Genomic DNA, 16,966 nt, shown 5'->3' with positions numbered 1-16,966 from the left:
GAGTGGTCCAGTTTCATCAGGTGAAAACAAACCAACTACAGTATCTGAGTTCAACAGTTTCACCTTTTGTTTTCAGTTATTTCACAGCCATTGTTTGTCTTCCAAATCCATCAGAAAAACTGCTACTCACACTAAATAAAAAAATCGTTGTATTCTGACAATTATAAAATTCTGCCACTTACCTGACACACCAGATTAAGCCTGGAAAGACTAAAGTTTACCTAATATTTGCACTGGCATCCAATATAATAAGTTAACAGAATTCACCAACCCTTACTCTATCATCCTAAATCACATGTGGTGGATCAAATTACTAGTCTGAGTTACAATGAAAGAGCCTATGGTAAATTTAGTCAGTATAGGTTCAATAAGATGGCATTCTGGGGAAGGAGACACCAAAGAAAAAGTAAGGACCATATTAACTCAACACTTAACCAAGGTGGAAGCAGCATTAGGAGATACACTGTGCTTTGAGATGGTTTGGCCATAAGAAAAGGATGGAGAAGAAGAGACTGGGAGAATGTACATCAGTAAGGTGGAGGGGAAGGAGGAGCCCAAGCATGAAATGGAGGGAAGGGGTGGAGAAATAAGGGACAGAAGGGGGTGTGATCTGGAAATACGGGAACTTTATGGCATGAGAGAGGGTGATATGGAGGTATTCTGTTTGTAACCATTCCTTGTGAGATTACGGCATCTAACAAGACAGACAGATAGATAGGAAGCAGCAAGCTTTGATGAAATGTTGAATAAACAGGGGCTGTAACGAGCACTTGGTGTTTTCCTCTCCAAATTACCACATTCAGTGCTGATTTCACCACAAGACTGATTCTACACTAATTCGGATAACTGTTGATTCTAAAGATTATTCTCGACTGACACTCCTTCTGAATGTCATGGTCTTCACGCTGGGAAACTGACTTGCATCATCTGCCTCATTCTCATCCTGCCCGCTCCTGTCTGCCTGTCCTACCCCATCCCTCCCTTCCATGTCATCCTCTGTGTCCCTCCTTCCTCCTTTGTCATCGTTCTCTGCCCCAGCATGTGATTTACCTGGTGTTCTGTGTGACGAGGCTTTGATGCTCTTGGTGTTATCCTGCTCACTGGAACCTGATCCTTCCTCTGACTTTCCCCTATGAAGCTCATCTTCTGCCTCAAATTTTCCTCTGGCTCTCTCTCCACCTCCTCCTCCATTTTTTCCCTTGTCTCTATAGTTTCCTCTCCCTCCTTCTCCTCCTCTCCCTTCTTCTCTATGGTTTCCTCCTCCTCCACCTCGCCTTTCCTTAGCTGCTGAGTCACTCTGTTCACTTCCTCCTCCCATCCCACCCAACCTACCCCTGCCTTCCTTGTCCCTATGGTTTCCTCCTCTCCCTCCTTCTCTCTGGTTTCCTCCCTTCCCTCCTCCTCTCCCTTCCTTAGCTATTGATGAGTCACTCTGATCACTGCCTCCTACGGGCCCACTTGACCCTCCTCGTCCTTCCCTGTCCCTCTGCTCATCCTTCTTGGCAGGTTTCTTAGGGTCAGTGTTGGGCATGACAGGACTGGGACTGGAGGACGATGTGTCGGCCCCATCATCACGATCCTGTCTCAATCGGCTGCTCAGGCGAGACTGGCCTGGTCGGTACAGAGCCATGGCAGGACGGTCCTGTTGTCACAATAATAATAATAATAATAATAATAATAATAATAATAATAATGATAATAATAATAATAGTAATGGCATACCTGTAGTTACACAAACATGCACAAATCATCCAATCTTTTAGTTCACCATACAGAATGCAGGGGCCTGGGGTTAAGATACTCAGTCCTGACAATGAAGGAGACAATGATCAATGGCTTTCATCAGCAATAAATCCCATCAAACCACTAATAATAATAACAAAATAATACCAATACTCATACTGATACAACTACTACTAAGATATCCATTTTTTTACCTACCTTATTTCTTATTCTCCTCTCAACTCTGGGATCTTTATCTCGCTTCTTTCGGGTATTAATTTTCTCCTCTTGCACCTCTTCCCTCCCCTCCTCCTCTCTCTCTGCACTGTCCTGGCTCTTCTCTGATTTGCTGCTTCTCTCATCAGTATCCTCTCTTACCTCCTTCTCTTCTCTCACCTCTCTCCCTCTTCTCTCTTCCTTTCCACTCCTCTCCACCTTGTAGCTCTTCTCATCTCTGCTTGTTTTTTCTTCCTTGTTTCCTTTCTCACCTCTGCCACTCTTCTCCTCTCCATCTCTACTTCCCATGTCACCTCTGCTTCTCTTCTCTTCCCTGTTTCCTCTCTTGTCATCTCCAAAGATCCTCTCCTCCTTGTGTTCCTTGGCCTTACTGACTTTCTCCTCCTTGACACTCCTCTCCATGTGCTCCCTCACTTCCTTCTCCACCACATGCCCCTCCACTTTTTCTGGAGTTTCTCTTGTCTCTTTCACTCTCTCCTTTGCTTCCTTCTCCACACCCTTTGCCTCCTGAGCTTGTATATCTCTATTCCTCCTCTCTTTATCTCTCTCCTCCTTCATCCTCCTCTCCCTCTCCTCTTTCCTCCGCCCTTCACTGTAGCGCTTGGACTTGGCTCCCTCCGGCCTGTTGTGGTGAGATGGTCTCTCTTCCTCCCACTCCTCCTCCCTCAGCTTCCCTCTCTCCTCCTCTCTCTGCTTTCCTCTCTCTTCCTCTTTAGCTCTCATCCTCTCTTCATGTTTCCTTGTCCTGAAATATATATATACAAACAGTATAAAAAATAATAACTACCAGTATAATATCTACAGAACAACACAATGCAGTCCTCTTGTGTCTCCCAGCCCATTCACATCATCACAACTTCCTCCTTTGACTGTCAGTCTCTCCACATAACTCTACATGCTCTTCTCAGATAATTCATTTTCACTCCTCTTTTTCTTGGCTGTACTTCCAACAAAAGTTCAAGCTTCACTTCCATTCATAAGTGTGGAGATCACAATACTTTCATGCAATGACTTCTTAACTTCCATGCTCATCTCCCTATTCCTTGTCACCATCCTCAGTGTACCTGCAACCCTCTATCCCTGCTGTGCCCATTCTTGCACTTCGTCCTCCGAACTCCCATTCTTACTCATCACGCTACCTACAAATACAGGCATTCATGTTCTCCACTTTTTGACTTCACTGTTTGCAAGAACAAAATCATCTAGAAATGAGAGTTGTTGTGGTCCCAAGCTCATCTGAATATGAAACCTGTGGTTTGCAAGCTGAAACTGTCCTTCTCTAGCAGTCCACCATCCTCTTTATGGGAAACACAGAGTACAATGAGAAATAACTACATTAGTGGCAAGTGAAGATGCCAAGTTACAATGGTGCCACAATATGAAGACACCCCACTCCAGCACCAAGACTTACTGTACATCCTGTTGATCACAAATCAACATTGTGTATGCTCCAACACTCACCTCTCCTCTCTTTCTCGTTCCTTTTCCCTCCTCGTGGGGCGCCCTTTGTCCCGTTCCCGTCGCTGCCGATCTTCCTCCGTCCTCCTCTGTCGCTCCTTTTCGACTCGTTCTCGCTCACGCTCTCTCCGTGAGGGTTTGGACTCATTGCTATAGTCTTCCTTCACTCTCTCTGGACGCAACACCTGCAGCTGTAGTGAAGATGGTGGGTTTCTTGAAAGGAAAGCTTTTGTAATGTAAATCTACCTATCTATCTATCATCCAATCTTTTACTGCCCCATCAGGAGTGTATGGGCCCAGGGCTAAGCTACTTAGTCCAAACACATACAGTTCAGTGTGTGACTAGTCACTCAACCTTGCATGTCATTATGTGAGTAATAAACCCCAGCCATCCTTCAGGTAAATACAGTCATGGATCACATCCAGTTGGAGCACTTTCATGCACAAAAGTACCAGGTGTAAAAACCACTGTCATTTCAACAGACATGAAATAAAAAACAATATGCTGAGTCAGTCTTTTATCATCAAGATTGAAAAAAAAAAAAAAAAAAAAAAAAAAAGAAGCTTGTTCAGTATTAACCTTTTGAGGTGAAGAAGCCTAAGGTTGCTTCCACAGCTCAGTGCCTATATTTAATCGTTTCAAACCATGGGCAATCTTTTATATTTTATTATTCTATATACACCATTTCAATCAGTTTAGATGACACTTTTCAAGCTGGAAGGATTAGAGGGCAATGATTCCTTAAGCAGTTAAGGCATTTCCTTAGGTGAATAAAATAATCTGGCAGCGATGAGAATAAACTACAATAATATATCAACATGATGCACATAGAGGTAGCGTGACATTTCAGAGTACTTTACCATAAACTCTAGATCCTCACCTTAACTGAGCCATCCTCTTTGTGTTCTTCTTTCCTCTTGGTGTTATCACGGTGTTGCTCCTTCACCTCCTTCTTCTTCCTCTTCTCCTCCTCCCTTGCCTTCTTCCTCTCAAACTCCTTGCGTCGCCTCTCTTCCCGTTTCTCCTCCTTGCTCCGAAGTTTCTCTGCCTTCTTATGTTCTATGTATTCAAGCAATGGAGTCTTCACTTTTAAGAACCCATTGTTGGCTGAAAAACAAATGCCACTAGGCTTTTGTACAAGGTATATTTTGAAATACAATCTAACAGAAAGCAAGTTAAACATGGATTAGCTACTGTATTCTACATGCAACTAAACCCCGCCTTAATATTCAAGTTGTAGGAGTGGTCCAGTTCTGTCAGGTGAAAACAAACTGACTACAGTATGAATAAAACAGGCTCTTGATTACTGTTAATACGATAATACTCTCAATCACACATCACTACATATAAACTGGACCAACCTTTCAACAGTCGGTCCTGTTCCTGTATTTCCTCCAAGACGGCCTCAAGGGGTGGGATAGAGACAGGTTCAGGGTTGGCCAGTGACTCAAGAAATGTCTTATAGTCTGCATCCTGTTCAATTGTCCCACACCGCCCATCACGTTTCCTCCCACCCCCACGCTTTGGAATCTTCTGGAACGGCGCAAACTCAACCATTGCCGGGTATTCATTGCCTGCAGATTTGATTAAGTTACTTGCCATCCAATGTATAAACAAAAATAATGAACTACCGGTACCAGAGATAGCTTACATAATGTATCATGTCCATCTAACCACAGCTTTTCATAAACTAAACCCACGTAATAGCTGTAGCAGTTGTGGTCCCAGGTTCATCTGAAGCATGAACCTGGTGGACTGCAGGCTGAACCTGCCCTTCTCTGACACTCCAGCCTTCTCCGCTGGGGGAATTGGGAGGGAGTTGATGGATGTTTGTATAACCAGGTAATCCTAACATCATATTATATCAGTACCACTGCATGAAAGCATCCCTCTTCAGCACAACTGACATTTACTAAATATGAATAGGCTTCCTGTACATTCCTTTCCAATTAAACACAAGTTTAAGGAGGCTTCCTGTACAATCCTTACCATTTTAACTCGATGAGCCTGAGAGTCTTTTTAATTTTATTTTTGCCATCTACTGATAATTTCATACAGGAATGGACAGGCCTTTTTAAATGGATGGTAGGGTATAGTCTTAATAACTCACTCAAAACATTACCCCTTTCCTAGGGCTGCATCCACACTAAATTACAGCAGGATGGATGTGAATGTTGCATCACTGTAACTCAAACAAGCGACTCCACTGGGTGCTGCCGGGTGCAGGTGAGAACTTCTACAGGCTACAGTGCTGCAGACTTTTGGTCCTCATCGGCAAGCATTTGGTATGAACACAGCTCAGAATACATAAAATCATCTGGCAGCAACAAGAAATAGTAGTAGTGGTAGCTGTTACCCAAGGTTCACCTAAAACATGAACTCAGTGGGTTTCAGGCTGAAAATGCCCTTATCCTGGAGTCCACCATCCTCCTTTAGGGGGATAGGGAAATAGTCAAAGGACGTATGTATAACCATGCAGTTTAGTCACTCAGTTACATCAAAGCCACCACAAGAAGGCATCCCTCTCCAGCACCAGCAACAACAGTAAACTACACTGGACATCATTCAGGGCTTAACTCGCCTTTCTGGTCCACCAGCACATATCCATCAAATTTGTCCTTAAAGGTGAGGATATCATCAGGGTTCTTGAAGTTGATGTAGGCTCGGGTGAATGCATACGGCCCCAGGGAGTTGTCGGCCGGGCAGAAGGTGAAGTAGTCATGCTCAGGCAGAGGACTGATGGCCTCCAGAAACTCTTCCTCAGTCATGGTGGGGGGCAGACGACGCACCACCACCTGTAATAGCCAGTAATAGATAAATAATGTATGAGAAGTGTTAGGAGATGCACCACTGTCTGTAATAGATAAAAAATGCATGAAAAATGATATGAAATGATCACCAATGCCTAAAATAGACAAATAATGTATGAAAAGTGTTAGAAGTACCCTGACACAGTTGGGTCATGTGAAAAGAATGGAGATTTAGTTTGCAGTGTCTGTGGATGAGGTACAGGGAGTGGTGGTGATCGAGGTTTCTAATGGTGGAAACTAATTGAAACCCATCTGCACTCTTCCTACCTAACTTAATCTAACTAAACCTTAATTTGGGCATGCCTTAACCTAATCAACTAAGATTTGCTCAGTCTAACTGCCAGATGACTCCCGTGAAAGGTTTAGGAACTCCTCAGTCCTCATAAAAAGCTATGAGAATAAGCAAATCAAAATAGAAATTAAATGGGAATAATAACAGGATATTTTCTTTATAAATAAAAAGAAAAAAAACTGTAAAGTATATACTCCAGTCATCAAGTGGATATCAAGAAAATTTTATGACAGTACATTTATGGATATTGTAGTTTTCATTCTCTGCAATTTATTTGTCTAATAAAATCTCAAATTTTTTTTCTTCTACAAATTTCCCTCACAAGTTAACTTTCCTTCCCTTGGAATATCTGTATTCATTTACACTCCAGTTACATAAAATGGATGACATTTTTGTATTTTTACCCAGACAATTAAGATCTGATTAGATGAGATTATCATTATTATTACTGGTATTATTACTATTACTGTTATTATTATTATTATTATTATTTATTTATTTATTTACTTATTTTTTTTCAATCAAGCAAAATGCAGTGTAAAATTTTCATCCTTCAGTAAATTATTTACAAATCATGTTAAAAAATGGTGAAATCCATGACAGGACTGTCATACAAAATTTGCTGATAAACACAATGTTCATGCTTCTCCATAAGAAGTGGAATGTAGTTTTACATTTAACAAATTATGTTACCTGACACTATCCAGCATCACTGGTTCCTTTTTTCTTTTTTTTTTCAAAGTTACCTAGCTTTCTTCTCAACAGGCACCATGTAGTACATAACTTTAATTACCTGGCAAAGAAATATTGTGCTATGTCTAACCCTTACCCTAGCAAAATTGCACCATTTAAAACATGAAGCAGATATTTTACCGCAATAACTATCATTTCTACGATAACGAAATAGGGTTGCGACTCATAAGAACTGCTTGGCCACTTTATCAGGGGGCATCATGTACAGCAATAATCATTAAAATGGCAAAAATAGAAATAACATTACACTGACTTCCTTACCTTGGTTGGAGGTGCACTGGTTTTCTCTCTCTTGCTCTTCACATTCTGCCTGCCATCTGACCTCTTTCCCTCGCTGTAACTCCTTGAATTCTCTCTCTTCCCACCCTCCGTTGTTTTCACCGTCATGTTGAGTATTCAGCCTTCAAATATTGCCACTAAATATTTTACGCACCCCAACAACAAATGTCAACTAACAAGTAACAAGTTCGGCGACACCACGTTGTAGAGAGTTCGGTAGCTTACCAACTCGCAATGGTTATTCAGTCATCATTTTCCATCATGCGTATATAAGGTACGTTCACTGAATCCAGAAATTAAAATAAAGTAGACAAGTATAAACAGCTGCTAACAAAATGTCTAAAGATTTTTTTTTACTTATATTAATCATGCTCTCAGTCCCACATGAAAATTCCTTTTAGCCTTTTTATTTCATCCCTGCTTCTTATTACAGCACAAATGATGCATAGTCCACTTACCTGCTTAGCATACCCATTTTCACGGTCTGTTCATTTCACTCATTTCACACTAAAACCTGATCATCCTTTTGCCCTGGTGTGAAATGTCAGCATCTTGGTCTGTGACACATGCAATGCTGTACTTCTATACCTCTCTGTTACTACTCCTGTATGTAATGCATCTTATAAATCCATAGCACACACTATTGCTGATATTATTTCTTTTCACCCCCGTGTGTAATATACAGTATCTTATAAATTCATCTGCATTACATAGCAGATACTGTACTACAGTATAGTTGATATTTGCAAGAAGGTGGCTATTCCCTTGATTATTAAAACCACTGACTGTGTAAGCCTGTATTTGCTGAAGGTGTGTGGCAAGACCCGCACCTCCTTTTAATGTATAAGAGTCCTCTGTACCCTTTACAACAATATTCACTTAACATCCTTTTGTCCTTTTCCCAATTACACATTCACCACTGCTGTTGTCAGTGCCCTAAAAACTCTTTACCCTTTGTATTGCTGGACGCATTAATTTCTGAGAAGTGGCCATTTACAGATCACCTCCATATTATCTTGTCTTTTCCTTCATGGTGCCGTTCTTCTGACTCACACCACCCTCATTCATTAACTTTTCTGCTTTATCATCTAACCTCCGCCTCTCCTTGTGCCCTGTTCATATATACAATACCTCCTAGTCAGCCTCTAATGCTCCATTCTTTCCATATTGCTAACTCATCTAGGGGTGCTCTTAATAATTTCCAGTACATCCACATCACCACCACAACATTCCTCTACTGCCATATTTGTCTGTCTCCTCACGTAACCACTGGCTCCTCTCAGACAGCTGACTCCCACTCTGCTAATGCTTTGGATTCTGTCTTTCCATTGAAGCTTCACTTCCATACACTGAAATTGGGAGCACAGTATTATTGTTCAAGGAATTCTTTATTTCATGCTCACCTCTTTCCTCTTCATGCAACCCTCCTGTACCAACATTCATCCTTCCCTGCTGCACTCACTTTCAGTTCACTCCATAAAGTCGCATCATCTAGTATACTCGTATGTACGTACTAGAAGGCACTCATAATTTCCTGACCATTCGGTGTCACTAAGCACTCTAACTTCATTCCATCCAAAAACCACAACATTACTCTTTCCTACATTCACTTTCAAATTGTTTCTTACACTTTCCAACTCAACATCTTTCAAACGCAGTGTGTCCAGGCATCTCGAAATGAATGGATCTTGAATTTGGCTCTCTTTTGTATTGTTTTTCTTCTTTCTTGGAGGAATGTTAATGTGGGCTCAGCCTCTGGTTCCTTCTTCCTCGCATTAAAAAAAAAAAAAAAATTATCATCAGAAAACAACAGGACACACTACTCTCACTTGAATGCCATCCAATGAATTACAATACTATCCATATGAATACTGTGGAGTGAAGTCACCCGTAGGCAGAAGAGGAAAGAATGAAACAAAGACAGAAAAGGGAGTGTAAAGTTACCCATAGGCAGAAGGAAGAGGAAAGAATGAAAGAGGAGGGAATGTAGTCACCCATAGGCAGAAGGAAAAGACTAAATCAGCCAATTCAAACTTGATAAAATCTGCTCTCATATACAATGGTCTTCCTCCTGTACCATCACAAATTACCAGTTTTGATACCTTCTTCAGGTGCCGTTTTCCTCAATATTGAGGCAAAATTATTACCAATATATTTTAAGGATTAAAAATAAATTTGTTGGAAAACTATTCTTTAATGGAACCAAAGAACATTACAGTGCACCAGTGAACATTAATTTCATTTCATGGAACATATCACCATGGCTTTTGTTCTTTCATGGCTGTATAATGCAGACCCATAACCTTTACAAAGCTAACAACTCAAATCTGTTCAGTTCAAAACATAGATACAACAGCAAGACTGGACCACATCCAGGCTATAACTATTTTTGGTTTAAGGCTTTCAGTATATATGGTTGTGACAGACTAGGGTTTATCAAATTAACCCAAAGCATTAATTAAAGCTAAACAAACTACACATACACTTAATCCATAATAATGAATACTGTACTAGACAAGAACAAACATTTCAAAACTGAGCACTGTGCATAGCCTCCAAAGTAGCACTTCTCTGTCCAATCACCAGATCATCTACAGTATAACTGTGTTTATAGCAAGGCCATGAAGAAGTGGGGTAGTAGGAAGACTATGGTGCCAGACAAGTCTTAGTGGTAGGTGGAAAGAAGTGTACCTTTAAAATTGGAGGTGGTAAATATCACAGTAAGAGAGCCATGGGAACAAAAAGTTAAAGTGAAAAACACATTTGACTTCCCTAAGCTTTTGATTATAGGAGTTCAAACCAAAGAATAAATGCTCTATAAATGTGAGGGCACTGTTTTGGAGTCCTGATGTGGAAAGGAAACTTCGCCAGAGTGCGGACTAGCTAGTCAATGGCCAGCTGCCTTGCGAGCATTGGCAAAGCGCTCTGAGACGTTGCTCCAGTTGATGACGTTGAAAAAGGCCTTGACGTAGTCTGCACGAAGGTTTTTGTACTGAAGGTAATAAGCATGCTCCCATACATCCAAGCCAAGCAGAGGAACAAGGCCTGTTGGAATAACAAAGCATCACAGTCAAAAATAAAGCCTAATACAATAAGAAATTAAAATACAATTTCTTCACCGCACAGAAAAGGCAAAGACTTTCAGAGGGAATATATGGAAAAATGCAAGTGAATACAATTCTCCAAATCAGACTCTGTTAATCCCAAATCAAGAAACATTAACTGGAACTAACGAGTCACTCTGTTGAGGAATGTGTATACCTGATTACAAAATATTTACTTAAGAAATAATTAAATATGTGCTTTTTCTGTTCATTGAACTTGTTCTTGAATAAGGAGGTTACATCAGCAAGTAACTTTACCAGTGTTCAATATATGCAGCGTTAAAACACGTTACAGACTTTCAAACATCACGACAAATTCCTAAAATTAAGTTTCACTGCACTGCCTGGATTATGTAGCAATACCCACAGTGTATTGTACATCCAGTATACTCAACCTATTTCCCATGGGAAGATCTACAGCAAGATTCTATGGTCTCTTTGGAGGGGGGGGGAGGGGCTACCATGAAGTACCCAGCAGTACTGGTATGTGAGATCACCTATAACAATACAGTATACAGTGGGGGAGAGAGATGTTCAGTCCCTCTCTTCTGCTCATCTTATGTCACCAAGACATGCACAGAATGAGCAAATTCTAACCTGGTTACAGCGTATCAGACACGACTTAAATCAACTTATACCACGCTTCATCACGAGAAATTTCATGTTATGACTGGCTATGATGCAACCAATGGTTTTTAAGTGACTGGAGAGTATTCAAGTGCCAAAACTGGTTAAATACTTCACTTGAACTTTGGTTGAGTTTTCTGCCTAAGAGTAATTATGTAATTATTTAACCACATTTTACTCTTATGGTTGCTCCTTAATGGGTCAGAGGTAGCCATGTATCTACTACATATATTATGAACACAAAATTTAGTTCCATTACCATGTGTGACCTGGAGGGGGTCCTGATTCTGGCAGGTGGTCACAGCCAACTTGTTACTCTTAGGACAATAGCCCAGCCAACCCCATCCAGATCCCTTCACTCCAACACTGGCTGCTGAAAATTTGTCCTGAAACATGGAGCATAAACTTTAACAAAATACAATACAATGCTAAACAACTGTACGTACTGTAGCTTTAACAGCCTTTCCCAGTTCAGTCAGCTAAAAATAAAACACTAAATGAAATGTAATCTTTCATGAAAGCATACTGATCTTCACAACTACTCTGATCTGAAACAATGCCCACAACAACAATCCCTAACTGTTTTAATCTCCCAATCCTAAATGACAGGTTAGGACTGGTTTCTTTTTTTGGTCATTCAATCCTTCAGCTTTGGACTGATTTCTCATTCTAAATGGCTTAAGTCTGGCAGTACCACTAACCTTGAAAGCCTGGAATGAACCAAAGTCCTTGCTGATGGCATCTGCAAGAGGTCCTGATGGCTCTCCACCGCCATTAGGAGACATGTTGGTCCAGAAGATCGTGTGGTTCAGGTGACCTCCACCGTTGAACTTGATGGCTGGAAGAAGAGCATTCATGGCTGCTACATCATTGGCTGCTTCGGCCTGCACCAGCTGTTGATCATACAAGAAAATATTGTAAACCCTTACTACATGCTGCCCTTCTCTGATGTTCGTTTTTACACGCAGCCCATGGTAAGATACCATAAAACTACCCAAATTATTACTTTAATATTTCTAAGAATAAAAATGAGAAGAAAATTGACAAGTCCCAATTTACAGTACCAGCTCTATTACATAAATTTATTTTTACTCTTAGATGACTGCCAGCTTTTCAAGTTCACTTCTTTAAGCATTCTGTGAGGGAAAGCCAAGAATCTAAACAGAATTTGATGTATTCAAGTAAAATGACCTGCATTCTTCTAAAAATCAACAGGTAAGCAATGATTCTACATTCATGAGGTAAAATCTCCCAAAAAAAGTGAAAAATAAAATACTGGTACAATCATCATTCAGACCTCTCTCACTTGAGAGGGAGTGGCTCCAGAGTATTTAAAAGTTTACCCACATGAATGGGCCACACTCCTATTCCCTCACCATTCAAGCTCATGGAATCTTGGTTTCACCTCTCAGGGAAGCATTCCATGTATAACTTCTCAGTAAAAATAATAAAAAAGTAAATGTGTACCTTATCAGTGGCGGCAATGAGGTTGTTGATGTATGCCTGGTGGTGCTTGGTGTGGTGGATCTGCATAATCATGGCTGAAATGTGTGGCTCCAGACCGCCATAATCGTACTTGAGAGGGGGCAGGGCATGGGAGCCTCGTGCCTCACCTGCAAAACAAAATTATTATTGAATAGAAGCTTTTTAAGAACTATGATAATGTAAGCAATTACAAGACAAAGAAATTCAAGACCATCATCTTTTTCTCCCTACCTACATTATTGGGTGAGGCAGGGTCCAGATGAGACAATATGGAAGGGGGAGAGCAATCAACAGTATGCCCAGTGAATCAGATCGTTCATTCACTCACCAATCCCCCCTAACACTGGCTAACTTCACAGCTTAACTATCACAACTCTTTTTCTTCACAGACGTACTTCACTTATAACCACCAGATTCTGAACCCATTAGCTTAAGAATGTACAGTGGAGACTAGGACCATATTTGAGTTGATCTGTTTGCTTAGCACTTACAAAGGGATAATGGCAATATTATGAAGTTTGGAAATGAAATGGGTAGTTCTGGCGAACTGCAGTTAATACTCCACATAAGCATCTAACTTACCCAGCTCAGCAGTGATGTGTGAGTAAATAGCAGCAATCTGTGGGCTGACTGCGCCAGCCTGGGCCAGGCCTGCCTGCTGAACCTGGATGCCTGCCACGTATGTCGCCATTTCTGAGATGGCGCGTGCCTCATCAGCAGCATTGGCCAGCTGTGGATTTTATGATTACTGTAATATACTGTTCTCATCAGCTTTACATTTTATGTTACAATGTCCTACTAAGTGACAGTTATTTTCTGAAAGTCCATAAAAATTCCCTGAAAGACTGCAGGCTTAAGTTCCACTCTACCCACGAAGCTGATTTGCCTGTATCGCCCCAATGATTAAGAACTGTTTGGAAAAGTTAATATAATGGAAAACACCCAGGATTTAGGAGGACCACTTGTATGCCCCATCACTAGTCTGTCACCCAACTTCAGGAAAAAGGCCTCACTAATTTTCTTCATAAATTAGTTGGTAACAACCTATCACCCTTTACTGTCTCATCTGGAGTGTCAGAGTCTGATGGGCGACATCTGGATGGAGTGCCAGAATCACTAGACCATCTAACCATCTATGGAATGTCTGTAACAGTAGCTCACAAACTCTCACAACATACATGGGGGGGGGAGGGGGGAGTGCTTGATTAAATGGGCCACTCTCAGCCCTCAAACCACTAGCATCTTGAGTCTACATAAGGCATCTATATCATCCAATGCAAATGTTCCTTGTTTTCCATTACTTCAGCACACCAACTTACTACAGAATGACAATCTTGGAAAACAAATTATACCAGTCATGTCAATCAGTGAATTTCTTAACTATATGAATATGACAATTAGCAACAGCAGCAGCTACAATAACCACTCACCTGATTCTTCTTGATCTGGTCCACCTCAATGCCGGACAATTCAGCCAGCTTCTTCTCCAGAGCAGCAATGTAAGCATCCTTGTCAGCCATGGTGGTTGTTTGTTGCTGCTGGGATGTACAAAGCATAATATAACTATCTTGCTTTCAATTAAGTGGTGTAAGCATAATGCAGCAAACCTCAAAAGGGTACAATACAGTACAGTACTTCCATGCAGGTTCCCAGTGTGAATCAATACTTTCAGGAACCAATCTGGGACCTGAAATACTTTGGGGAAGTGATAGTCTCTTATCAACAACAGCTGTTTCTTCTATACCGTACCAGCTGCACTAATATACATGGCTGGTGTAGTATTTTAAACTTTAAGACCACAAAACTATTTACTGTAATTTACTGAAATAACTGGGTTAACATGCAATCTTAAACTATATACATTATACACTACTATTTTGACATTTGGTCTAAATATGTAAACATTCACCTCCCTAACCTATTTAGCATAGGTTACTAAGTTGGTACTGGTAGTTCACCTTCCTAATCACCCCACTGACATTTAATGACCTGAAGATTAGTTACGAACTACTGTACTGTGGTCCTGAATCTTTGAGGGTACGTGACCAGCCCATAACCCCAGTGGCTTGACAGGAAAATTTCAATTATCTCTTGGGAATTCAATCCTGTGTTCTGATACGGTGGGGTCAGCAGCTTCATAGCTAGCAAAGCTAACCACTTAGCCATAAAAGCGTTTGTCCTCAAGACCAAGAAATTCAATAAGCCGTAGATATGGGGTAGAAATGAACCTTGCCGACTAATCAACCGCCTCATCTGACTATTTGGTAATCAAGGTATTCTAAAATGGGTATGTGATCTTCCTCCAGTTAGAACAAATGTACTCTATCAATTACCCAACATCTCAGTACTGGAGGGAGTGGCCAAGAACAAAAGTTGTATATGGGTGCAGAATAATCCCAGGCAGTGCCAAATAAACTGAGCATGGATGGAGCAGAAAACCAGATCCTACGCCCAACCTCCTTTGTACCCTGACCAACCACCAGCACAGTTGTCGTGCTGGCCTGGCATGCCTGTGATAAACGAAAGTACTGATAAGCATCTTGGCTCAGGGGAAGCGGGATGCAAAACCATGGCTTGCTTAAGACTACTCGAGCACCTCTACCTTACTGATATAGTTTGCACATCGCACCTTACCATTCTACCAATACTTCTATCGCTTTAATATCGACAGGTTTAAAGAGTAACACACACGAGTACGGTACTACAATGTAATATGCAGAGTACCCTTAAGGAAATTACAAACTCTCCGAGGAAATTGCAAAATATCCAAAGACAATTATCACTGCAAATTCTGCCTTCATCCCAATATGCTGCCTTGAGAGGAATTAAAGGAAATCAGACGTATTTACTTAACATTCCACAGGTTACGAATGAAGATTGGATTGAAGCACATCATCTACTGCTGGAACAAAGTATAGTAACTGGGCTTATGACATCTTCGAGCCCCTTCTACCATCACTACAGTAATTCCAAACACAAACATAAACTAGTTTCAATACAGCGTGTAGACATTTAACACGTGGCTGTTCCCAATGGCACATCAACAGCTTACAATCCTTACATAAAGAACCACCACTGACATACCACTGACAACCACCCTCCTCCATCGATCAATACATCAATATACAACCAAAGTTAATTATGCTGCACTACTTCGACAATCTAATGGTTAAGGTGAGATGAAGTGAGAAATGCAAGTCACTATGAGATTACAAGGATGGTGATTGAGATTATGACGCGCACAACCCAATAACCCTCACGGCCGGATGCTTCATATTTTCGGCAATTTTCATGTTAAGTATTCATTGTCTCGCACTTCTACTTACATCAAACTACTCTACATACTCTAATGCAATAATAGTGTAACTGCACGCCCTGGGACTTAAAGATAAATTGAGAAAAGGAAGATGAAATACAGACCTTTACCCTGACGACTCGTTCAGCAAGAAGACTCTCGGTGGACAGCGGGCGGGACGGAGGGTCGAGAACGCATGCGCACTGGCATAGAAATTTCTATCAATTTATTTTTTAATGTGCAAACTGTTCTAGAAATACTGTAATATTTATAGAAGAATTTTTGCAATATCTGAATATTTTAGTGTTTTTTTATGTTATTTTTCCACTTGTTTTCAATAGATTAGTAGAGCAATCGTCCAGTCTCCTTCACAAAACGGAAACTAGTAGGGCTGCAACTCTCTCTCTCTCTCTCTCTCTCTCTCTCTCTCTCTCTCTCTCTCTCTCAGTCCTTAAAAAAATTCAGTGACAACAGCAAAAGAGTGTATAGGATTAAACAGAAAAACCCTATTTACCTCATTCGTTACTGTATTCTACCTACAGTATCTATCTAACGGGTGGCATGTCGCCCTGTCCCCCGCCTTTTCATTGCCTATCCCCCAGCTCACACCCCCCCTCTCATATACCTCTCCACAACATCCCTCCATCTCACAGTATAGAGTCTCTACACTGTGCTCTATCTCATCCCAGACCTCCCCCTCCCTCTCCCCCCTCCACATACTGTACACTCTCCACGTTAGTGTGTCGCTCTCCATCCTCTCCACATGGCCAAACGCCCAAACCACCTAACGCATTGTATCACACCAACATCCACACCACAACTCTCCTTCTCACTTCCTCTCTCTCCACATGCTCGTCTCAAATAACTCACTTCCACTGTTCTCACTCTTGTGTCCCTCCAGCA

General features: G+C 41.1%; 2 protein-coding genes across 2 annotated transcripts; both read right to left on the bottom strand.

Moving 5' to 3' along the window:
• Positions 1 to 725: 725 nt before the first annotated feature.
• Positions 726 to 7,660, bottom strand: LOC145392164 (uncharacterized). Its single transcript, XM_080266614.1, has 8 exons — positions 7,535 to 7,660; positions 6,000 to 6,213; positions 4,780 to 4,992; positions 4,299 to 4,525; positions 3,421 to 3,608; positions 1,942 to 2,704; positions 1,418 to 1,642; positions 726 to 1,297 (listed from the first exon to the last, which is right to left on the bottom strand). Exons 1-8 carry the CDS (start codon positions 7,658 to 7,660, stop codon positions 863 to 865), a joined length of 2,391 nt encoding a protein of 796 aa, XP_080122740.1. The 3' UTR covers positions 726 to 862.
• Positions 7,661 to 9,732: 2,072 nt separating this feature from the next.
• LOC145392262 (superoxide dismutase [Mn], mitochondrial-like) lies at positions 9,733 to 16,220 on the bottom strand. The gene is made up of 7 exons (XM_080266730.1): positions 16,189 to 16,220; positions 14,199 to 14,306; positions 13,351 to 13,498; positions 12,751 to 12,896; positions 11,985 to 12,176; positions 11,543 to 11,669; positions 9,733 to 10,597 (listed from the first exon to the last, which is right to left on the bottom strand). Exons 2-7 carry the CDS (start codon positions 14,286 to 14,288, stop codon positions 10,440 to 10,442), a joined length of 861 nt encoding a protein of 286 aa, XP_080122856.1. The 5' UTR covers positions 14,289 to 14,306; positions 16,189 to 16,220; the 3' UTR covers positions 9,733 to 10,439.
• Positions 16,221 to 16,966: the final 746 nt, after the last annotated feature.

This window comes from Coenobita brevimanus, chromosome 21, assembly GCF_032717465.1.
Source record: "Coenobita brevimanus isolate Jiangsu-jjx chromosome 21, ASM3271746v2, whole genome shotgun sequence".
NCBI lineage: Eukaryota > Metazoa > Arthropoda > Malacostraca > Decapoda > Coenobitidae > Coenobita > Coenobita brevimanus.
Note: the sequence above shows the minus strand (reverse complement) of the source record. Positions and strands in the feature narration are given on the sequence as shown.